General features: G+C 36.4%; 1 protein-coding gene across 2 annotated transcripts in view; it reads right to left on the bottom strand.

The window, feature by feature from the left end:
- Positions 1-25,533, bottom strand: part of MCMDC2 (minichromosome maintenance domain containing 2) — a 49,203-nt gene that overhangs the window by 14,230 nt on the left and 9,440 nt on the right. For both annotated transcript variants that reach the window (XM_073794472.1, XM_033842926.2), the window contains 10 exons: positions 23,353-23,545; positions 23,135-23,265; positions 23,000-23,059; positions 20,965-21,160; positions 20,232-20,354; positions 20,007-20,111; positions 15,376-15,501; positions 13,168-13,405; positions 6,556-6,761; positions 222-388 (listed from right to left, as the gene is read on the bottom strand). In XM_073794472.1, coding sequence (XP_073650573.1) covers positions 222-388; positions 6,556-6,761; positions 13,168-13,405; positions 15,376-15,501; positions 20,007-20,111; positions 20,232-20,354; positions 20,965-21,160; positions 23,000-23,059; positions 23,135-23,265; positions 23,353-23,446 — 1,446 coding nt within the window. In that variant the 5' untranslated portion in view covers positions 23,447-23,545. The remainder of the gene's footprint in view (positions 1-221; positions 389-6,555; positions 6,762-13,167; positions 13,406-15,375; positions 15,502-20,006; positions 20,112-20,231; positions 20,355-20,964; positions 21,161-22,999; positions 23,060-23,134; positions 23,266-23,352; positions 23,546-25,533) is intronic.

Here is a 25,533-nt window from a genome sequence, read left to right as displayed (position 1 = left end):
TCAAATAATAATTTCTAGTGAGCAGACACCTGCTTTGCATGACTAAAAACTGAAAATTTTCAAACAACTGTGTCATTATTTAGTTCTAGTACCCAATTAAGTATAGAAATTAAGCACAGAAATAATAATAAAACATTAAGAACAATAAAAACATTAAGATTAAAATCTGTGACTAAATTCCCTGAACAACACTCTAACAATAAGATACACATATACTTTACCATCTGACCAATTAGAGTATTGGTTTTCTGTACATTTCTTCTTGAAGATGAATCCATATCAACAAAAGACCAAAAACTGCACTGAACTGGAAAAGTCATTTGCTGATCCATATCATCCCCAAACTTCTTTCCCGAGATGTATACTGTGATGCTTCTACTTTCCACAGCTAAGTCAAAAGACATTATCCATTTGTTATTTAAGTTCACTTTGGTCTATATGTCTATAAATTAATAAATATTATTATACAGAATTTTACAGTCTAAATTTGGATAGTAAAAACACAAGTAAATTTGATTGTTTTGCAAGATATGGCTAAATTAGAGGATCTGCCATATAAAAGAAGGAAAGAAAAACATTTGAATGTTTATGTGTCCCCTGACGATGAGTATCATCAGTCCAAAGTATGTAGCTAGAATCGTGAACTGGGAGGAATAGGCAGAGAGTAAGGAGAATGGTCACATAGTGCAGGTAGTGCAGGCTTACAAGGGAGGCTGAAATTAAACAATGTTCTGGGTTTTTTTTTGTTTTGTTTTGTTTTGTTTTTTTTGGCTGTGTCATGCGGCATGTGGGACCTTAGTTCCCTGCCCAGGGATCGAACCCACGCCCCCTGCATTGGGAGCGTGGAGTCTTAACTACTGGACTGCCAGGGAAGTCCCCAACAATGTTCTTTTATGTGCCAAAACAAATAATAGAAAGTGGGCCATCTAAGTAGGAGTGACTAGGAGAAAATATATCTCAAATTCAACATGTGAGAAACCAAATTCATCATTTCTCCTCCTCAAATGGCTCTTGTGCATTACTCACAATTAGGAGAATCACCACTGATCCACTTAAAACCCAAACAAAAAATGTGGAAACATCCCATTCTCCTTTCTATCCTCCCCTTATCCCTTATAAGCATTCAATCTATGGATTCATTTCTATTCCTAGGATGCTATCTCCCAAATATTTCTCAAATTAGTCTTCTCTCCGTTCACGATAAGAGTTTTTTGTATACATGTTTATTTTTCTTTTGGATCATAAGGTAAATATATATTTAACTATATAGAAACTGCCAGAGCAGTTTGCAAAATGGTTGTACTATTCTATACTCTCATCAACAATATATGAGAACTTCCAACTTCTCTACATCCTTGGTAACATCCGTTGTTGTCGGTCTTTTTAATTTTTGTCATTCCAGTAGCCAGGGCCAGCCACATAATTTGTAGGGTCCAATGTAAAATGAAAATATGGGCCTCTTATTCAAAAAGCAGGGGAAAATGCTTTTTTTTATATAAAGCTTTTTCTTTTAAGAATATTTTATTACTTATAAAATGTAATAGGGGTGATGTGGAGAGATCAGAACCCTTGTGCATTACTGGTGGGAATGTAAAATGGTGTGGCCACTGTGGAAAGCAGTTTGGTGGATCCTCATAAAGTTAAACATAGAATTACCACATGATCCAGCAATTCCACTTATAGGTGTACATGCAAAAGAGTTGAAAGCAGGCACTTAAACAGATACTTTTACACCAATGTTCATAGCAGCATTATAATAGCCAAAAGGTAGAAACAACCCAAGGGTCCATTAACAGATGAATGATTTTTTAAGTGATTATATAAATATATATATATAATCCCTTATATATATTGGAATATTATTCAGCCATAAAAAGGAATGAGATTCTGTGAAGAGGCAAATTCACAGAGACAGAAAGTCAAATAGAGGTTTCCAGGGGCTAGAGATAGGGGGGAATAGAGAGTTATTGTTTAATGAGTACAGATTTTCTGTTGGGGATTATGAAAAAGTTCTAGAAATGGATAGTGGTGATGATTGTGTAACATTGTGAATGTACTTAATGCCACTGAACTGTACATTGGAAAATGGTTAAAATGGTCAATTTTACATTGTGTATTTTATCAATATTTTTTTAAAAAGGAATGAAGTGATACATGCTACAACATGGATGAACCTCAAAAACATTATGCTAAGTGAAAGAAGCCAGTAATAAAAGACCACAAATTGTACGATTCCATTTATATGAAATGTCCAGAATAGGCAAATCCATAGAGACAGAAAGCAGATTAGGTTTCCGGGAACTCTGGGGAGAGGGGGCATGGGGGGTGACTGCTAATGAGTACAGGGTTTCCTTTGGGGTAATGAAAATGTTCTGAAAGTATAACAGATAGTGGTGATGGTTGTACAACTCTGTGAATATTCAAAAAGCCACTGAACTGTACATTTTAGGTGGGTGAATTTTATGGTGTGCAAGTTATACTTCAATAAAGCTATTACCAGAAAATGTAATAGAAGTAGCTGTCAGTCTAATACTAAAATTTTAAATTATTGACACGAATTTTACCATTTATATTGTACAATTCCAGTCTTAAATACAAATATTTGAGCATTTAACTCATATGCAGCATCATCAGTATTTTGTAGGAAGTATTAATACACAGTTATGTATTTTTGTTCTTATCAGAACAGGGGAAATATTTTTATTTTGCACAAAACTGTTTTTAATTTGTTTCTTGATATTCACACATTTCACCAGCACTCTCTACTGATGAGTAAGGAAGGACTAAAAGGAAAAGGAACAACGGGTTGCCCTATCTTTCCCTTCCCTCCTATATTATCATTTTCAGTGTAAGAGGTTGGCAAATACAGGGAAGTAGCCAAGTAAGAAAGGATATGATGGGGTTCCTCGGTCATTTGTGTTTCTTAGAATGCAACTGCCTATTACAGAAGCAAGTCTGATTCAAATGGAAAGCTTGGCCTCCTTGGGGCTATCAGCTCCCCATCTCACTCAGCGGAAGATGTTTTGAAATGGAACATGGGCACTGAATTGCAGTGTAGTCACAATGCATGAGAGTCCAGCAAGAATCAAACTGATTACAAATTGTGTTAACAAGCCTCATAGTGATCACAAATGCTATTTGAAATAGGGCAGCAAGGCATGGTGGACACAGGCATGGATGTATCCCCTCTGCTCACGTTGAAGCTCCACTGTCTTCCTTACAAAACAACTTCAAAGATAAAATCATTAAAATTTTCTTTTTATAAAAATTTATTTTATTTATTTATTTATTTTTGACTGTGTTGGGTCTTCATTGCTGTGCGCGGGCTTTCTCTAGGTGTGGCGAGTGGGGGCTACTCTTCGTTGGGGTGCACGGGCTTCTCATTGTGGTGGCTTCTCTTGTTGCGGAGCACGGGCTCTAGGTGCGCGGGCTTCAGCAGTTGTGGCTCATGGGCTCTAGAGCGCAGGCTCAGTAGTTGTGACACATGGGCTTAGTTGCTACGTGGCATGTGGGATCTTCCTGGACCAGGGCTCGAACCCGTGTCCCCTGCATTGGCAGGCGGATTCTTAACCATTGAGCCACCAGGGAAGCCCTAAAATCATTTAAAATTTGAAGATGGTGACAGTAGAGTTTTAACCAAGTGCCAGGCTCTTCTAGGGGGAGCTATACTTATTCCCCACCCATGAAGCAGCACCTGCTAGTATGTGTAAGTAGTGGTATCTCATTGCGGTTTATTTTTCATTTCCCCAATATCCAACTAATGATATTAAGCACTATTTCATGCACTTATTTGTCATTTTGTATACATTCCTTTGTGAAGTCACTAAGTCTTTAGACCATTTTTTTGCTGGGTCCTTTGTGTGTATGTGTTTTTAAGTTGAAGAATGTTTGATTTACAATGTTGTGTTAATTTCTGCTGTACAGAAATATATACATAAATATACATTCTTTTTTATATCTTTTCCATTATGGTTTATCTCTAGGTCTATGAGTCTGTTTCTGTTTTGTAGGTAAGTTCGTTTGTATCATACTTTAGATTCCACATATAAGTGATATCATATGATATTTGTCTTTCTCTGTCTGCCTTACTTCCCTTAGTATGACAATCTCTAGGTCCATCCCTGTTGCTGCAAATGGCATTATTTCATTCTTTTTTATGGCTGAGTAATATTGACAAAGTACATCTTCTTTATCCATACATCCGTCAAGGGACATTTAGGCTGTTTCCATGTCTTGGCTATTGTGAACAGTGCTGCTATGAACATAGGGATGCAAATACCTTTTTGAATTATAATTTTGTCTGGATATATGCCCAGGAGTGGGATTGCTGGATCATATGGCAACTCTATTTTTAGTTTTTTGAGGAACCTCCACACTGTTTTCCATAGTGGCTGCACCAACTTACATTCCCACCAACTCTGTAGGAGGGTTCTGTTTTTTCCACACCCTCTCCAGCATTTGTTATATGTAGACTTTTTAACGATGGCCATTCTGACTGGTGTGAGGCGGTATCTCATTGTAGTTTTGATTTGCATTTCTCTAATAATTAGTGATGTTGAGCATCTTTCCATCTGCCTGTTGACCATGTATGTCTTCTTTGGAGAAATGTCTATTGAGGTCTTCAGCGCATTTTTTGATTGGATTGTTTGTTTTTTTGTTGTTGAGTTGTATGAGCTGTTTGTAGTATATTTTGGAGATTAAGCCTTGTCAGTCACATCCTTTGCAAATATTTTCTCCCATTCTGTAGGCTGTCTGGTTCTTTGTTTTTCAAATTACTGACTTGTTAGAATTGTTTCTATGTTCTAGGTGTATGTCCTATGTCAAATATATGTATTGCAATTATTTTCTTTTTCTTTGCTTGCCTATTCACTTTTTAAATGGCCTTTTTGATGTGTATAACTTTTTAGTTTTGATGAAGTCCAATTCATCAATTATTTTCTGTTTATTGCTTTCTGGGTTTTGTCTAAAAAATCTTTGCCTACCCTAAGGTCATGAAGATTTCCCATGTTTTCTTCTAGTAGCTATATAATTTTAGTTTTTACATTTAGGTTTATGATCCATCTTTAATTAATTATTGTATACAGTTGTGAGGTATGAGCCAATATTAATTTTTTCCATATATATAGCCAGATGTTCCACTATCATTTGTTGAAAAAACTTTCCTTTGTCCATTTTCTTGCTTTGATGCTGTGGCCAAAAATCAAGTAAGCAGGGCTTCCCTGGTGGCGCAGTGGTTAAGAATCTGCCTGCCAATGCAGGAGACACGGCTTTGAGCCCTGGTCCGGGAAGATCCCACATGCCGCAGAGCAACTAAGCCCGTGTGCCGCAACTGAGCCTGCGCTCTAGAGCCCGCGAGCCATAACTACTGAACCTGTGCTCTAGAGCCCACGAGCCACAACTACTGAGCCCGCACACCTAGAACCTGTGCTCCGCAACGAGAGAAGCCACCACAATGAGAAGGCTTTGCACTGCAACAAAGAGTAGCCCCTGCTCGCCGCTACAAGAGAAAGCCGACGCACAGCAACAAAGACCCAACACAGCCAAAAATAAGTAAATTAAATATATAAATTAAAAAAAAATCAAGTAAGCATACTAGTGTGGGTCTATTTCTGCATTCTCTTGTAGGGAGAGGCAATATACTATGTGCCCTGAGTATTGCTGCACATTCTTGCCGGTATGCTAAGAGTATAAGGCCCTAACTTCTCTTGGCCCGATACTTATCTGTCCATATCCTTGTTAGTTATAAATCTGGCCCAAGAAGCATTATCCTAATACTAAAACCAGACAAAAGATATTATAGGAAAACTACAGACCAATATCTCTTGTGAATATACAGGCAAAAATCCTCAACAAAATAACAGCAAATCAAGTCCAACAATGTATAAAAAGAATTATACACCACAGCCAGGTAGAGTTTATGTTAGGTATGCAAAGCTGGTTCAACATTTGAAAATCAATTAATGTAATCCATAATATCAACAGGCATCCATTTATCAACAGGCATATCACATTTTTCAATATGTGATTGAAAAATCACATTATCATATCAATAGGTGTAGAAAAAGCACTTGATAAAATTCAGCACCAATGCATTATTTAAAAACTCTTAGTAGATTAAGAATAGAGTGAAATTCCTTCAACTTGCAAGAGAACTTCTACAAAAAACCTACAGCTAACATCATACTCAATGGTGAGAAACGTGAAACTTTCCTGTTAAGATCAGGAGCAAGACAAGATCAGGATGTTCCTTCTCACCACTGTTTTTCAACATCATATTGGAAGTCCTAGCTAATGCAATAAGACAAGAAAAGGAAATAAATCTGGTCTAATACAAACTCATCTGTTAGCACAACTGAGAGCAAAGCCTAAAACAATGCATTTGCACATTAAATTCCTCTGTTTTTATTTATAAAGGTAAAATGAGAAATGTCATTTAATATAATTTCTCTATTCCTAAAACGTGTACAATACAATCTTAATTGTTAAGTAACCCCTTGACACTGGTAAGACTATAAGTTAAACAGGTGAAAATTAATTTGAAAAAATACTGTTTACCTGATTGAAGCTGTTCAAGTTTATCTTTTTTGTGTGAAGCCAAGTCTCCTATAAAGCAGATACCACCTTTAGCTAGCAAAGCACTGCCACCTTGAATGCTAACTGCTCCAGTTCCATACTTATTCCTGGATAGAGTAGGAAAAATTTCAGTAGAGACTGGATGACGTATACCACGGGGCACAAGGTTTATACTAAAATTCAAAAGCCTAAGGGAAAAAATAAATTATTCATTACTTATTCATTACAAATATTACTTATTTAATATTTGATTTTCAGAAGTCATAATATATAATAGCTATACAATTAGATTTAATTTGATTCAATGTCTATTGAGCACTAGTGTTATGGATAAAAACGTATATGTAGGACTTCCCTGGTGGTGCAGTGGTTAAGAATCCTCCTGCCAATGCAGGGGACATGGGTTCGAGCCCTGATCCAGGAGGATCCCACATGCTGCGGAGCAACTAAGCCTGTGTGCCACAACTACTGATCCTGTGCTCTAGAGCCTGTGAGCCACAACTACTGAGCCCGCATGCCACAACTACTGAAGCCCACACGCCTAGAGCCTGTGCTCCACAACAAGAGAAGCCACCACAATGAGAAGCCCATGCACCGCAATGAAGAGTAGCCCTTGCTCACTGCAACGAAGAGTAGCCCTTGCTTGCTGCAACTAGAGAAAGCCCACACGCAGCAATGAAGACCCAATGCAGCAAAAAATAATTAATTAATTTAAAAAAAAAGAATTTGTCTCTGCTATGTATTGTCTCAGGTTATTAACAATATATATATATGAGACTTGGTCCTTAACTTGGAAAGCTCACAGCCTAGAGAGATGTAAACAAAAAACTAAAACACGATGTGATAAGTACTAAAATAATGTCATGAGGACATCCATAAAAGATCATTATTTCCTCCTGGATGGAAGTCAGAGAAAGCTATAGAGAAATGACATTTGAACGGGGACTTCCTTTTTTTATGAATTGCTTTCTTTCGTTTATTCAAAATTTTTGCATTTAGGCTTGCCAATAGTTCATCATGACTACCCCTGTTACCTATGTATCAAGATAACTCTTGATACATCCTTTTGCTTTCTAATCTCTTTGCCAATTGCCTCAACCTTTTCATTTCTCAAATTTAAATTATAAGAAAGGAATATGATTATCTTAGCTTAGCTTTTAAATCCTTGCCACAGAAATCATAGCTTGCTGGTGCAATCTACTATGATGAGTAGAGACATGGTACAAAGAGGGTGAAGCAGTATCTCTTAAATGTGGATAGGTAGATGCTATAAAATGTCTAGTGTATGTGTCATTCCAAAGAATTTAGATGCTAATTTGAAGATATACAATATGGGTGAGTAAGATTTAGAAAGAAAATTTGCAAGCCTATAGAGCAGTGGTTCTCAACCCTAGCTCACATTAAAATTACCTGGGGAATCAACAGGCACATGAAAAGACGGTCAAATCACTACTTATCAGGGGAATGCAAATCAACACCATGATGAGATATCACATCACACCTGTCAGAATGGCTGTTATCAAAAAGACAAAAAAAACAACAAAAAACAACCCAAGCGTTGGCAAGAATGTGGAGAAAAGGGACTACTTATACACTGTTGGTGGGAATGTAAATTGTTGCAGCCACTGTGGAAAACAGTAAGGAGGTTCCTCAAAAAACTAAAAATAGAGTTACCATATGATCCAGCAATCCCACTCCTAGGTATTAATCCAAAGAAAACAAAAACACTAATTAGAAAAGATATATGCTCCCCTATGTTCATTGCAGCATTATTTACAATAGCCAAGATATGGAAACAAGCTAAGTGTCTATGAATAGATGAATTGATAAAGAAAATGTGGTATATATATAATGGAATATTATTCAGCAATAAAAAGTATGAAATCTTGCCATTTGTGACAACATGGACGGGCCTAGAGGGTATTATGCTAAGTAAAGTAAGTCAGATAGAAAAAGATAATTGTTATATATGATTTCACTTATATGTGGAATCTAAAAAAAAAAAGAACAAACAAAACAAGACAGAATAGATATAGAAAACAAACTTGTTGTTGCCAGATGGGAGGGGGATTGGGAAAGTGAAATAAGTAAAAGGGATTAAGAGGTACAAACTTCTAGTTATAAAATAAATGTCACGAGGATGTAAGGTACAGCATAGAGAATATGGTCAATAATATTGTAATAACTTTGTATGGTGACAGATGGTAACTAGACTTATTGTGGTGACCATTTTGAAATGTATATAAATATTGAATCACTATGATGTACACGAACATGATATTGCATGTCAATTATACTTTTTAACAAAAAAAAATTGCCTGGGGTTTTTAAAAAATTCTAACGCCAAGCCCCATCCCAAACTATGTAAATTAGAATCTCTAGGGGTGAGCCACAGTCATAATTTTTTTTTAATAAATTTATTTATTTTTGGCTGTGTTGGGTCTTCGTTGCTGCGCATGGGCTTTCTCTAGTTGTGGTGAGTGGGGGCCACGCTTCCTTGTGGTGCGTGGGCTTCTCATTGTCGTGGCTTCTCTTGTTGCGAACTGCGGGCTCAGTAGTTGTGGCTCGCAGGCTCTAGAGCACAGGCTCAGTAGTTGTGGCGCACGGGCTTTGTTGCTCCGCGGCATGTGGGATCTTCCCAGACCAGGGCTCGAAGCCGTGTCCCCTGCATTGGCAGGCGGATTCTTAACCACTGCGCCACCAGGGAAGCCCTATAAATTTTTTTTTAATATTATCCCAGATGATTCTAACATGCAGTCAGGCTGAGAACCTAGTTATATAGAACAATGGGCCTCAAACTTGGCTAATCATTGGAATCAGCTGAGGAATTTTTTGAACTACTGATACAAGGTCACAGAGTAAAAGATCCAAATACAAAAATCAATTGTATCTCTATATACTCACAGCAAATATTTGAAAAATAAAATTAATAAAACACTGCCATTTTTCATAGCATCAAAAATACCAAATACTTAGAAATCAACTTAAATTATGTGCATGACCTTTACAAAACATTGCTGAAAGAAATTAAGATTTAAATAAATGGAGATATATACCATATTCACAGATTGGAAGACTCAACATTGTTAAGATGTAAATTCTTCCCAAATTGATTTATAAGTTAAATGCAATTCCATCAAAATCCTTAAAGGCTCTTTTGGGGTGATGGGGATGGAGGCTGGTATTAACATATAGATTCTAAACTTTTTTTTTTTTTTTTTTTTTTTTTTACGGTACGCGTTGTGGCCTCTCCCATTGCGGAGCACAGGCTCTGGACGCGCAGGCTCAGCGGCCATGGCTCATGGGCCCAGCCACTCCGCGGCATGTGGGATCTTCCCAGACCGGGGCATGAACCTGTGTCCCCTGCATCGGCACGCAGACTCTCAACCACTGTGCCACCAGGGAAGTGATTCTAAACTTTATAAGAAAATGTAAATGACCTAAAATAGTGCAAACAAATCTTAAAAATGAAGAATAAAGTTGCACTACCTGATTCAAAACTTAATATAGAGCTACAATAATCAAGAATGTGAGGCATAATTATAGACATAAAGGTCAAAATAACAGAAAAGAACATTTAAATAGATATATACCCAGTTCAATTTTACACCTAAAATTGTTTATAACCAGTTTATAACCACTGTTTATAACCAGTTCAACTAATTTGCAACATTGGTAGCAAAGCAATTCAATGGGGAAAGGAAAGTCTTTTAAACAAATGGTATGGAAAAATTAGATAAATGCATAGGAAAAATATTAATCTTGGCTCCTACCTTGTAACACATACAAAAATTGACTTGTAATAGAAAACAGACCAATGTAAAAACAAATACTTCTAGAAGAAAACATAAAAGAATATTTTCATGACCTTGGGGTAGACAAAGATTTCTTAAACAGAACCCAGAAAACACTAAACATAAAAGAAAATAATAACCTAAACTAAAAGGACTGCTCATCAAAGATATCTTTAAGAAAATAACTCAAGCTTTAGACTGGGAGAAAAATTTCATGATACATATGTGATAATGGATGTGCATCTGGAAGAGCCCCATTTAAAAGTGAACAAAGGACCTGACACTTCAGAAAAGGAGATACATGAGTAACTAATAAGCACATGAAAAAGAGCTTGAATCAGTAGTCATCAAGGAAATGCAACTTAGAACTGTAGTGAGACACCATTTCACATATACTAGAATGGCTAAATTGAGAAAGACTGACCACACTGGATGTTGGTGAGGATAGAAACAACTGGAGCCTTAGGAATGTAAAATTGTAAAACCACTTTAAAAAACTGTTTGCCAGTTTCTTATAAAGTTATATAAACCTACCTTATGACACAATAATTCCACTCCTAGGTATTTACCCAAGATAATAAAAACCTAAGTCTACAAAAAGACTTATACAAGAGATGTTTATAGCAGCCTTACTTATATAGTCAAAACATGCAAAACCCAGGGCTTCCCTGGTGGCGCAGTGGTTAAGAATCCGCCTTCCAATGCAGGGGACATGGGTTCAAGCCCTGGTCCAGGAAGATCCCACATGCCTTGGAGCAACTAAGCCCGTGCGCCACAACTACTGAGCCTGGACTCTGGAGCCTGCGAGCCACAACTACTGAGCCCATGGGCACAACTACTGGAGCCCATGCTCTGCAACAAGAGAGGCCACTGCAATGAGAAGCCCGCACACCGCAACTAAGAGTAGCCCCTGCTCGCTGCAACTAGAGAGAGCCCACGCGCAGCAATGAAGACCCAAAACGCAGCCAAAAAACCCCCACAAATCCATTCATTGGTTCATTCATCAAATAGCAATTGATCATCTTCTGTGTGCCATGCCCTGTCCTAGGACTTTGCTTTAATAATGAAAAAAAAAAACAAAACAAAACATGCAAAACCCAAATGTCTATCACGAGGAGAACAGATAAACAAATTCTGGTATATTCATATAATGGAACACTACTCATCAATAAAAACAATGAACTTCTGATACACACAACAGGGCCAATCTCAAAAACATGTTAAGCGGGGCTTCCCTGGTGGCACAGTGGTTGAGAGTCCGCCTGCCGATGCAGGGGACGCCGGTTCGTGCCCTGGTCCGGGAAGATCCCACATGCTGCGGAGCGGCTGGGCCCGTGAGCCATGGCCGCTAAGCCTGCGCGTCCGGAGCCTGTGCTCCGCAACGGGAGAGGCCACAACAGTGAGAGGCCCGCGTATCACAAAACAAAAAACAAAAAACATGTTAAGCGAAAGAAGCTAGACCCAAAAGAGTGTGCACTGTATGATCCTAGTTATACGAAGTTCAAGAACAGGAAGATTAACCTATGGTGACAGAAATCACCCGTGGAGATAGGAACTAATTGGAAGAGAGAATGAAGGACCTTTCCAAGGTAAAGGAAAATGGAAATGTTCCATATCTTATTGAGGTGATGGCTATAGGAGTGTATGTCATCTGTCAAGACTCATCGAATTGTATACCTAAGATCTGATTACTTCACTTTATTTATGTAAATTTTACCTAAAAAACAAAACAAAACACCAAATCTCTCATACAGCCCCAAATACCACAGGAAAAGATTAATGACAAACAGAAAAAGAGACAAAGGCTTTAATTTACAAGAGCTATCACAAATCAGTAAGAAATAAACAACTTAATTTAAAAAATGGACAATGGTCAAGGAGTTCATAGAAAAATAATAAAAAGTGTTTAACAAATTCTAAATGATGCTAAAACTTACTTCTAGTTAAAGAAATGCAAATTAAAATAAAATACCACTTTCCATCCATCAAATGGCAAAATTTTAAAGTTTGATAATACCCAGTGTTGGTGAGGCTGTTAGGAAACAAATATTCTCATGCTCATTAGTGTAAGATTAAATTGGTGCAATCTGTAGCAGTTAGCACTATACTTACATTGTGATTTAATTTTAATTTTAGCAAAACATCATCTGTCCAATTAAGTTAGAGCTAATTTGAATTTTATTTTTTTAATTTAAAATTCATTCTATAAATTTGTTTTTGCTTTATATTTGCATACATGATTTTAATATATGAAGCTTATTCCTAGCTTTTTGCACATTTAAGTAACTTTTTAAAAAGGGTACTTGCTAGTGGGGAGCCCCAATATGCTGAGTAGAGGCTTACTCCAAGGTTAGAGTGACACCCCCAAAACAGTAATTTTGCCACTTTTAACAGCCTTATTTGGGCACAGTGAATCAATACTATTGAATGGAATCTTGAAGAAAAAGAAGAAAACAGCTTGTTAGCTCTAGCGGGGAGATTATTTTGAAGTGAAAACAAAGTACAAAAGCAGAACACTGATCTAGGGAATGGAGGACAAGGAAGCCTGCAAAGGAGCCATTTATTTAAAAAGGTCTGAGTGGGGAAACAAGTTGAAACTTCGAGTGGTTAGATTCTCAAAATGTTGAAAGCAAATATCCCATTTCTCAATTCATGTTTTAAAAAGTTTTGAACTTCATTGATAAAAGTTTATTTAAATATTTATACTGCTCAGATAAATTCCAAATATTTGTCTTGTAATAATGCTCATGGAAAAGATGTATGCAAATCTGTGACCAATTCATAATGTCATATATTTTACCTGTCTACGAGTAGAATATCACTTGTTATAATTAAAAGATCCAGGCAATCTTCCAGTTCCTTGTTACGGTCACTTGTCTGTACTAGACTCATCAACAAACAGAGCTTGAGCAAATTGTAAGTCCCAGGAGGAACAATTTGTGATGCAAAGACATTGGCAAGTATTGCTGTAAACTTCCAGTACGAGCTGGAAGTCAAAGAGAGGAGACACCTGAGATTGTCGCTAATTCCTGAAGGAACTGAAAGTAAATATTACATATATGTTAAAAAGAGTTTTTTAAAACAAGAAAATGATATTATAGACATCTAATTCCATTTATCTAAAATATTATCAAATTGCAGTTCTTTTAATGATGCCACATTCAAATTATTACAATGATATTAAATTATGATCAGAGGTCACTCTGGTCTATCATTTCTATCCCAAGGAATGCAGTAAGAAGAAGCAGTCAACCTTTGTGCCCACATAGACTGGCTGAGGGTTGCAAGCAAATCTCTCATTTTTTTCCTTTTAAGTAAGACCTATGTGAGCAAAGCCAGATCATGGGGCTCTTGTACTGCAGTGTTTGCTTCTACATATCTATGTTTGAAATATTATCACCTTTAGTGAGGTCTAAAAAGCAGAATGGGAAATATTTGATTATTGCTGTTAAAAGGGGAGATTTATACTCTACTACTTCAACATATACTGTAACATTCTAGACCTTCTCCACTACCTTATTCTGTCCAACTCCTGAAAGAGATGAGTGTTTTAATCCAGTTGGTCAGTTTGGGAGAAACAGCTGCGCACATGTAACCCAGTCCCTTTCTCCTTCCTCTTAGGCTGTCATCACAGGGCAATGATTTCTTCTACTCATCGATGCCCATGGACCAAGGGAGGCCTACATTAGTGTAGCTCTTGCCACATTTGGGTGGTTAAATCTGCCTAATTCTGGAGTTCAGCAGGAGAAAGTACACTTCACCTACATATATATCATGTTCTGCCACCAAATCAGTAAATCTTAAAGCACTTCACAGCAGAAAATATTTTAAATATCTTTAAAATGCCTATTGTTCATTAGTAGTTTCTTTCTTCAATATTTTTATTCTTTTAAGAAGTTTTTCTCAGGAATTCCCTGGTTGTCCAGTGGTTAGGACTCTGTGCTTCCAATGCAGGGGGCATGGGCCCGATCCCTGGTCGGGGAACTAAGATTCCCACAAACCACACATCGCAGCCAAAAAATAAATAAATAAATAAAGCTTTCTCTTCAAAATAAGCAGAGATATCTAGAATCCATTGCATTTAAATTCAACTTGGGCCTCTGTTATTGCAGATGGTTATCTAGGGAATAGAAAAAAAAATCTAACTTCATTATTTAAGATTTAAATAGCCTGTCCTATATTTAGATATTTGTGTGCCAAGTTAAGAGTAGGTCTGCTCTCCGCTTTTGTTTACTTAATTCTTAATTAGGTTGCAAGGAAATTATCAGTAATAAGGGTGATATTTTGGGGACCAACTGCCTTTCTCTTTTGTCTTATTTCTCGATTGGTTCAAAACTCAGCTGAGGAAAAGGATGCCATTTTATTCGGCTCTTTTTCTCAGACCACAACAGTTACTTAGTTAGAAAACAAAGGGCTGGATAGAAAAACCTTCTAACTAATCTCTAACTCTTGGTATCTTAAAACATTTTTCTTGTTGGTAATTATTAAAAAAAAAAAAAAATCTAGGGGCTTCCCTGGTGGCGCACTGGTTGAGAGTCCATCTGTCGATGCAGGGGACACAGGTTCGTGCCCTGGTCCGGGAAGATCCCACATGCCGTGGAGCGGCTGGGCCCGTGAGCCATGGCCGCTGAGCCTGCGCGTCTGGAGCCTGTGCTCCGCAATGGGAGAGGCCACAGCAGTGAGAGGCCTGCGTACCACCAAAAAAAAAAAAAAATCTAAATAAGGTTTAGCCAAAAGAAAGGAGTCCTTCCTGTGGGCAAGGTTTCACATTATCTTGCTTTATTTCCTTTGCAGCATTTATTATCTAAAATTGTCTTATTAATTAGTTTACAGATTTATTGACTGTCTACCATATGATTTAAGAGTAGGAACCCTGACTGTCCTCATCACAACTGTATCCCTAGTGCTTTGAAGAGTGTCCAGCACATAGGCAACCAGTACTTATTTCCTGAACAAATGGATTTAAATTTAAATATTTGTTAATATACGATACTAACATTTTTCTTACCTTTTGGATTGAAAACAGTGATACTATTTGCCTCTATACAGAGAGCAGTTTGTGATGTTTTTACACAGGTTGGAATTCCAATAATCTTATACTCATTTCCTATATTCACTTCATTCACTAATTCATCTAAAATTGTTAAACACAGAAGAAAATAACTATTTACTAAACAAAACTTTTACATGATCATATGGTTCAAAGATCTAAAACCAGTAACAATTCAGTAGTTCAATGAGTTGCTAAGTATTTACTTTTGTTTAGTATAATATGCATATTGAGTGGCATTAATATCAATACTGTCAAAGTGACTATACTAACCAAGGCAATCTACAGATTCCATGCAATCTCTATAAAATTACCAGTGGCATTTTTCACAGAACTAGAACAAAAAAATCTTAAAATTTGTATGGAGACACAGAAGACCCCAAATAGCCAAAGCAATCTTGAGAAAGAAAAACAGAGCTGGGGGAATCAGGCTTCCTGACTTCAGACTATACTACAAAGCTCTAGTCATCAAAACAGTATGGTACTGGCACAAAAATAGAAATATAGATCAATGGAACAGGATAGAAAGCCCAGAAATAAACCCATGCACCTATGGTCACTTAATATATGACCAAGGAGATAAGACTATACAATGGAGGAAAGACAGTCTTTTCAGTAAATGATGCTGGAAAAACTGGACAGCTACATATACATAAATGAAATTAGAACATTCTTTTTTTTTTTTTTTTTTTTTTTTTGCGTTACGCAGGCCTGTCACTGTTGTGGCCTCTCCCGTTGTGGAGCAACAGGCTCCGGACGCGCAGGCTCAGCGGCCATGGCTCACGGGCACAGCCGCTCCGCGGCATGTGGGATCTTCCCGGACTGTGGCATGAACCCGTGTCCCCTGCATCGGCAGGCGGACTCTCAACCACTGGGCCACCAGGGAAGCCCTAGAACATTCTTTAACACCATACACAAAAATAAACTCAGAACGGATTAAAGACCTAAATGTGAGACTGGACACTATAAAACTCTTAGAGGAGAACATAGGCAGAACACTCTCTGGCATAAATCACAGCAATATCTTTTTCGATCCATCTCCCAGAGTAATGGAAATAAAAACAAAAATAAACAAATGGGACCTAATTAAACTCAAAAGCTTTTGCACAGCAAAAGAAACCATAAACAAAATGAAAAGACAACCCACAGAATGGGAGAAAATATTTGCAAATGATGTGACTGACAAGGGATTAGCCTCCAAAATTTACAAACAGCTCATGCAGCTTAATATCATCAAAACAAACAACCCAATCAAAAAATGTGCAGAAGACCTAAATAGACATTTCTTCAAAGAAGACATACAGATGGCCAAGAAGCACATGAAAAGATGTTCAACATTGCTAATTATTAGAGAAATGCAAATCAAAACTACAATGAGATACCACCTCACACCAGTCTGAATGCCTATCATCAAAAAAATCCACAAACAACAAATGCTGGAGAGGGTGTGGAGAGAATGGACCCCTCCTACACTGCTGGTGGGAATGTAAATTGATACAACCACAATGGAGAACAGTATGGAGGTTCCCTAAAAAACTAATAATAGGACTACCATATGATCCTGCAATCCCACTCCTGGGCATATATCTGGAGAGAAACATGGTCCGAAAGGATGCATGCACTCCAATGTTCATTGCAGCACTGTTTACAATAGCCAAGACACGGAAGCAACCTAAATGTCCATCGACAGAGGAATGGATAAAGAAGATGTGGTACATATATACAATGGAATATTACTCAGCCATTAAAAAGAGTGAAATAATGCCATTTGCAGCAACATGGATGGACATGGAGATTGTCATACTGAATGAAGTAAGTCTGACAGAGAAAGGGAACTATCATATGATATTGCTTATATGTGGAATCTAAAAAGAAATGATACTAATGAATTTATTTACAAAACAGAAACAGACTCACAGACTTAGAGAACGAACTTATGGCTACCAGGGGGGACGTGGGGGGAGAAGGGATAGTTAGGGAGTGTGGGATTGACATGTACACACTGCTGTATTTAAAATGGATAACCAACAAGGACCTACTGTATAACACAGGGAACTCTGCTTAATACTATGTAACAACCTAAATGGGAAAAGAATTTGAAAAAGAATAGATACATGTGTATGTATAGCAGAATCACTTTGCTGTACACCTGCAACTATCACAACATTGTTAATCAACTATACTCCAATATAAAATTAAAAATTAAAAACAAATAAAACCAGCAACAATTTAGTAGTTCAGTTAGTTGCTAAGTAGTTACTTTTGTTTAGTATACTATGCATATTGAGTGGCATTAATAATATAAATTGAGAAAACTTTGTTGCTGATAAATTTTGATACTTATAGGTGATGAATTAACTTCAAGAAGCATGTGACATAGCAACTAGATAGTGTCCTATAATAGTCAAAAGGCAAAATAAGATCATTGTGTTTAAAATGAAACATCTTTCCATTAAATGACAAGAGATGTTAATAAAAATGACCTTATAAGTAATAATTTTATTTGGGAAGAAAATCATTTTAAAAAGTATTATTCACAGTCTGTAATATAGGCAAGTCACTTTTATACACATTATCTAATTGTAAACTATAAGACAGATATTGTTATCCCCACTTTATATATGAAGAAACTGAGAGTGATTTGCACCAGGCTAAATAGTTAAGTAGCAGAACTGAAATTCCCATCTGGGTCTGCCCATGTCTAAAGTCTACCCAGCACAGGGAACTCTACTTAATGCACTGTGGTGACCTAAGTGGGAAGGAAATCCAAAAAAGAGGGGATACATGTATATGTATAGCTGATTCATTTTGCTGTACAGTAGAAACTAACACAACATTGTAAAGCAACTATGCTCCAAAAAAATTAATTTAAAAAAAAAGAAAAACAGATACCGTCAATGAAAATGTATCCATTTGTAATACAAATAAACTCTTTTGAATCAAAATAAATAAATAAATAAAGTCTACCCAAAAGACAATTTACTAGGTTCCTCTCTCACCTCTACAGACTGAGCAAAGCTTTTGCACAAGTTCAAAATTTATTCTAAAAAACATACGCTAAAAATCTTGAGCCTCCATTATACAGTTAGAATTTGGATGGTTGTAAAACTATGAAAGAAAGGCTTACAAGAAGGAGCAAGGATTAACTTCCCTCTGTGATCAAACACTGATCTCCATTTCTTTCCTCCTCTCTGTTTCTCTCTCTGTGTCTCTCTGTCTCTTTTAGAGCCGGAGAGCATATTGATATACCCTGTAGAACTAGATGGGAAGAATCAGCCCCAAGATTTGAGAAAATAAAAACCCCAAACCAAATAAACAAACATTCCCCCTGTCCCACCCCCCAAAAAACCCATGAAGGATACAGTATGAATTACAAGGAGAAAATTAAAGCAAATCATTTTTCAACTGTTCCTTGGAATCGTGGATGTGTCCTGAAGTCAAGAAAGGGTCAAGAAGAAGGCTAGGAGGCTGGGAAGTCTGGGTATCTCTGCTGAGAACCCCCAAAGGCCTGCTTTTATTAATTTAACTTTTAAAAATGTATTTGGGTTCTATTAAGAGTTTATTAGAAGAAAGGGTTTTCTACTAAAATATAAGTTGGATAGTCACTTAAATTTCTATATTGTAATGTATGGTTTGTATATAATAGAATTAAGTAGTTAAAATCATAGACTTTGAAGCTAGAATGCCTGAGTTTGAATCATGGCTGTGCCATGTACTAGCTGTGTAACCTTGGAAAAGTTACTTACCTTCTCTGTGTGTCCATTTCTACACTGTAAAATGGAGATAACAATAGAACCTACTTGAAAGAGTTGCTGTGACTAAATGAGTTAATATATGTAAAAGTGCCTGGCACATAGTAATTGATATTAAAAATTACCTATTATCATCTGGGCTTACACGCCTGCCTTGTCCTTGCCAGGCCATGGTAAAAAGACTTCTTGTTTGAGTCTCTGCTTTCTAACCCTTGAGTTTCCTACACATGGTTGACATTCAAGATCTCTCTTTACGAAAAGTTTAATTCTTCCAATTTTAGCCCAAGAAAAGAGACTGAACCCCATCCTCATTTTCACAGTTCTGGCTTCTCAACTATGACTCACTCTTCCATGGGTGATTGATACTGATAATGATTTCCTCCTTTATGGCAGAATCTGTCTACTCACAGGTCTTTACCCATGCAGTTCTCAACAGTTAATCATATGTCAATGCTCATTCATTGATTTAACAAACATTTATTGAGTTTTTACTATGTGCAGTAAAAAACCCAAGTCCCTACCCTCCTGAAGCTTATAGTTTAAAACAATAACTCCAATATTTATATAAGACATACACATACAATAATGGGAGATTATTACTGTAAATAATTGTGACCCTGAGACTTAGCATAGTGCTTGAGACATAGCAGGTGCTAATATCTTAAGTGAATGTTGTATGACTGAATGAATAATTGCTACATTAGCTAAATATGAGTCTTTAAAATACTCAAGAAAGAGAAGACCTATTATTTTCAAGCTTTGAAGTACCATTTATAATATATAAGCATAAACAAGTCAATTATATAGTTTATATATTTTAGTGCAAATAGAACTTACCTCTGAGGAAGACTGTGAGAGATTGAAACCTAAATGGCTGGTTGTTAGAATATCCTTGAAAAGCACGAAGTGCCTTTGTGGTAATTATTTCAACTATCTGTTTATCTTAAGGCAAAGAGTAAAAAAGAATCAGTTATTAGAATATATATTCAATTTAATTTCCACATTAAAATATCAGACATTATTTTAAAAATTGTAATTGTAAAACGTAAATGCATTTTTTACCACCAAGTACTCTAAATTTTCTGTCTTCTTGAAGTGAAGATGAACATAGATTACACAAAAAGTCATTTCTTATTGTTGCAGACTCTGTAGCACCAGGTACATGCACTCTTATATACTGAAATCCTGAAAGAAAACAGTTAAGCTAAATTTGCCTTCAGATTTAGCTTTCCATTTTCAATCCTTTAAAATGAATCTAATTCAACATACAATTAAATCAGTTTTGCATGTGGGTTCATAGCAGTTCAATTAACATTTATTGCATGGCTATTTCTTGCCAGGCACTGGTGATATGGATACTTAAGCACACAATTTCAACAGGTGGCAATAAGAAACAGATAATTTCAATATGCAGTATTCATATACAAAGTGTTCAGAGAGAAGAGAGGAGAGGCATTCAACCCAATAAGAGGTGGGGATGAATGGAAAAGATGTCCTGGAAGTTAAGCCAAAGGGTTGAGAGAGGACATTACATGGAGAGGGAACAGCATGAACAGTCATGAAACAGCGTGTGAGAAAAACAAGTACTTCAGCAACACAAGAGCATCTGTTAAATTATAGGGGAGAGGTGTGGAAGAAAGAACGAATTTCAAGATTATGCAAAGCAGACTTGTAAACATTAGGAGACACCTAATTTTACTCCATTCTTTCTATGCTGTGAATGTTTTTTAACTAATTGTAAACATGATTTAAGATTAAACAATAAATTGCTTTGATTTTACATTTTAATATTTACCTTTTGAAAGAGGGCATGCTTCATCTGAACAAAGAAATCTTGCACCTTGTGTATACTTGGTTACAGTTGTCATTGCAATCACAATTCCTTGCATCATATAAAATCTTTGAGATGTATAATCAAGCGGAAACTCACAAAGATCAAGACTATAACTTGGCAGAGGAGGTAAATGTGTTAACTTCAGCAGTATATTAATCTAATAAGAACACAAAAATAGTATTAATAAAAATTGCAGATCCAATTGGACTTACATTACAATATAGTAAGTATATTTGTAGGTTAAATCAAACAGATAATTTGTTAGTAGTATTAGGAAACAACCTTTTGAGCATTAAGAGAAAAGTGATTTAAATATAAAATTAAAGATGCAAAATCCTTATAATCTGATATTTTAATTGAAAATATCATTATGAACTCATTTTTCTTTAAAAATACACATTTCTCGCTATATTCACTGAAAAGACTTATTTATAAAACAATGACAACTCAATAGCAACAAACACTTCTAGTGCCCAGATCTCTAAATATAATTTCTCATGAAAAGGAACCAGAGCTCCTTAGGGGAAATGGCTGATTCCATGGGGCAGAAAATACACCAGATGGACCTCCTTGTACATCTCCTTGTGATAGAAACCAGGGGGGCTTAAAAACTAATGAAATGTGTCAAAAGGACATAAGAAGAAACTTTAAGGAGCTCCCAATGACCAAAGTTAGATAATATAGGCATCAAAAAGAATGACAAAGATTCATTGAAACCTATCAGATATATTTAAAAATTCATGTAATTCCTCATAATTTAAAAAAGGAAAAACAAACAAAAAATATTGGTCATCATTAGAGGCTGTTATATTTCAACTCATCACTATGAAAATTTATAGATTGGAAAGAATCAAACATTCCTTCTACTTTTCCTGTACAAATTGTATTGCAGGGTAACCAAATAGTTGATGAGAGGAAAAACTTCTCTTACAGGACAGTTTCAGCCAGTAAATATAGAAAGTTTGCTAAAATTAGGAAAATCACAATTTTGAAACTCCTAATGAAATAATGGAATCTAGGCAGTGACTATCAATAGCTGCGAAAACCATTAGGTGACAGTTGATGGGAGACTGTATATTGGAGGAATCAGACTGGCATCATCTGCACCCACTGCTCAATTGTGGCATTGCTAAAAGTGGGATAACAAATAGGACAGTTCTCCTAATGTAGGGCAGTATGAAACACATGACACTATGATATATTCTCATCAAAATGAGTTGAATTTGAATCTAAGCAAGTCTTTAGAGCCAATTTTTTTTCCAGAAATTTGGTGTCTAGGGGTATAAGTTAAATACTACAAGAACATAATCAGACAAGTCCAGATGAGACATTTTACAGGACAATTAACTAGCTTCTTCAAAAATTCAATGGCATAAAAAAGGAGGGGGAGGAAATGGCTCTAGATTAAAAGAGACTTAGGGAGATGTAAGAACCAGTTATAATGTGTGTACCTTGTTTTAGTCCTGACTTGAACACATCAATTGTGAGACAGCCTTGAGACCCCGACTGGGTAAATTTCAATATGGACTGGATATTAGATGATACCAAGGAATTATTATTTTTTTTGTAAATGGTAATAATGGCATTGTGGTTATATAACAAAAATGTCCACAATTTTTAGAGGTTGATACATACCGAAGTATGTAGGGGTGAAATACAGAATGTATTTTAAAGATTTGCTTTAAAACATTTCAGAAAAAAAGTGACGATGCCAGTATGGCAAAATATTGCAAACGATTAAATCTGCGTGATAGATATATGGAGGTTCACTGTATTATTCTCATTATTTGGGGGTATGTTTGAAATGTTTTATTATAAAAATGTTTAATGTTATAAGTGATAAAATAGGAAGTAAAGATGCATATGTAAGATAATTTATTAAACTTTGAAAATATGTTTAAACAAAAAATATATATGAATATAAAAATATTTATTTACAAGGTATCATGAAAGTATTGTGCCTTAGTTTTCTTTGTTAAATTTAACTAAAACTTACTTGAGCTTCAGTCTGTAATTGTTCAATTAATGAGAGAGTCTTAACAGCAATAAAACAGACCTGTGATTTCAAACAAAAAATCAAAGAAGTTAGCAAAAATTCCATGTGGCATAAAATTATCTTTCTTTAACTTACTGATTGAAAAACTTGAGCAGCTTTTAAAGGCTGGTGTAAAATATGATTTCCAAGTTCAGCATCCAACTCAATAATATCAGAGGGATTTATTAAAATACTGAATCGATAGACAGCATAACTTTGTTTTGAATCTGTAAAAATACACAAGTATAAAAATGAGGACAGTTATACGTAGGACTTTAAAGTTTCTAAAATAAAGTCAACTTTGCTGAACATACCACTGTAGGATTTGCAACTGTCTATGAACTTTTGGAGGCCTCCACTTCTGTCAAGATAGATAAGGGCTGCCTCTTTCATTTTTAGATTTGACATTTTCTCCTAGTTAATGATTCTTCTCTTTTACTGAATGATTAAACCACAGCTGCTGGTGAAGACTACAGAGAGTGAAATTCATAGAAAAGACAGGAACACCTAGAAATAAAATAAAAGTTACATTTAAGGATCTATAATAAAACTGTTTAAACTATTAAATGTAAAATTGAGGGTGAAATAAAATGAGGTAAAATTTCCAACTTAAAAAATTCCTGGGAGTTCCCTGGTGTCCTAGTGGTTACGATTCCGGGCTTTCACTGCCATGGCCTGGGTTCAATCCCTGGTCCGGGAACTGAGATCTGGTAAGCCGTGTGGTGCACACACAAAAAAATCCTACTCAAAGAGAAACAAAACTGGTTTCTCTTGCCAAATGATATTTTTATCAACACTAGGTTATGAGCCTCTCCATAAGATTTCAAATTTAAGAACAGGAGCCTCAAATGTCTCTCTACAGAGTAGGTATACCAAAAATGCTTGTTGAAACTAATATTGGATAATGAGGTCCCCTTGCAGGCGTTGTTTAAAAAAATGAAAGTGGTAAAATCTGTTTCACAAATTCAATATAAGTAACAAAGTATAGCTAGCCTAAGAAGTCTGAAAACCTGGATCTAGATCCAGCATTTGCTAGTTGCTATGGGTAAATCACCCAACCTCTCTTGGTTCATCTGTAGGAAATTAAGGGGCTGTATTAGATGATAAGGCCTCTTCTGGCTTTAAATTTTCTATCAGTGACCAACATAAAACACTAAACCATAGTAATGAGAGTGGAATACGTAAAATTCATTTAAAGACAGCAAACACCAATTGGAAACAATATATGTCAAACATTGTATTAGGGTCTAGGGATAAAATGAATAAAATTGAATCCTGCCTTCAATGGCTGCCAATTTAGAGGAGTCAGAAATAATGACTATCACATGTATTCATTATCAAGTATTTATTGGGCATTTACTATTTATTGGGTATCAGACTGTCCTAGGCACTGGGGACACAAAGATCAGTAAAATATAGGCCCTACTGTTCAGAGAGGACAGTGAGGGAAAATAGATATGTAAAAAATTATAATTCTGTACAACTTACGTGCTATTAAAGAAATATTAATGTACTAGAGAGCACAGAAGGAACAACATACACGAAATAGCTCACAAAATTTGGGGTCATCCTCGTGTAGGGGTCATAATATTTTCTATTGTTTTAGGACATTTTGATTTAATACAGTGGGGACATAGACATGAAGTGATAAATTCTACTTTAAAGGTGACATTTGATAGGTAAGATGTCACTAATTGAAGGAGAGGTGAAGAGAGAAAGAGAAAGTTTTCCAAGGAGACAGGTAATCCCCCTTCCCCTAATTTTCAGACCCACACTGTTGAATCCATACCCCTGCTCCTTGGAGTTCAGGTCACTTTCCAAAGAAAAGTAATCGAGACTGTCCTTCTCCCTATTATATGGCGGCGGGTGGGGAGGGGTGGAGGGACGCACGGGGGGAGGGAGCGGGAAGAGAAACTTCGGAGTTTATTTCTCTGTGGCCCTAAGTTCAACCATCTTAAAGTGTGTGCTGTGTTCAGAACGTTCCATCTGTGCTTCATGAGAACATAAGGTTTCCGGGGCCGAATGAAGGGAGGCTGCTAAAAAGGAAATGGCTGGGTGGAGCTCAACCAGATTGAAAATTTTTGAAGTCCACGATGATTATACAGACAAAGGGAAACCATCAAAGTTTTTAACAGGTGAGTAATATGGTCAGATTTTTATTTTGTAAATCAGTACTTGCCGCCAGTGCAGAAAGTGGGTTGGAATAGAGGAAGAAGTGTCAATAATCAGTTTCTAAGTATTGAAAATAGTCCTGGGAGATGGATGGCCCAATCTAGGGCATTAGGGGTGAAATGGAATGGAGGGGCTGGATTCCGGACATTTTTTTTTTAAAGATTTCACCCTGGACATGGTATCCGGTCTGTGAGGGTGGGTGGATGATGCCGCTCTAATGGAAATATGGAAGCCAGGAGAAGACGAGGGAAATAATAAGGTAAAGCTCCTTTGAAATATGCTGACTCTGACGGGCTCCTGGGACATACAGATAGAAGCACTGG

Source organism: Tursiops truncatus, chromosome 17, assembly GCF_011762595.2.
Source record: "Tursiops truncatus isolate mTurTru1 chromosome 17, mTurTru1.mat.Y, whole genome shotgun sequence".
NCBI classification, from domain to species: Eukaryota; Metazoa; Chordata; class Mammalia; order Artiodactyla; family Delphinidae; genus Tursiops; species Tursiops truncatus.
This window is presented reverse-complemented; position numbering and strand designations above follow the sequence as displayed.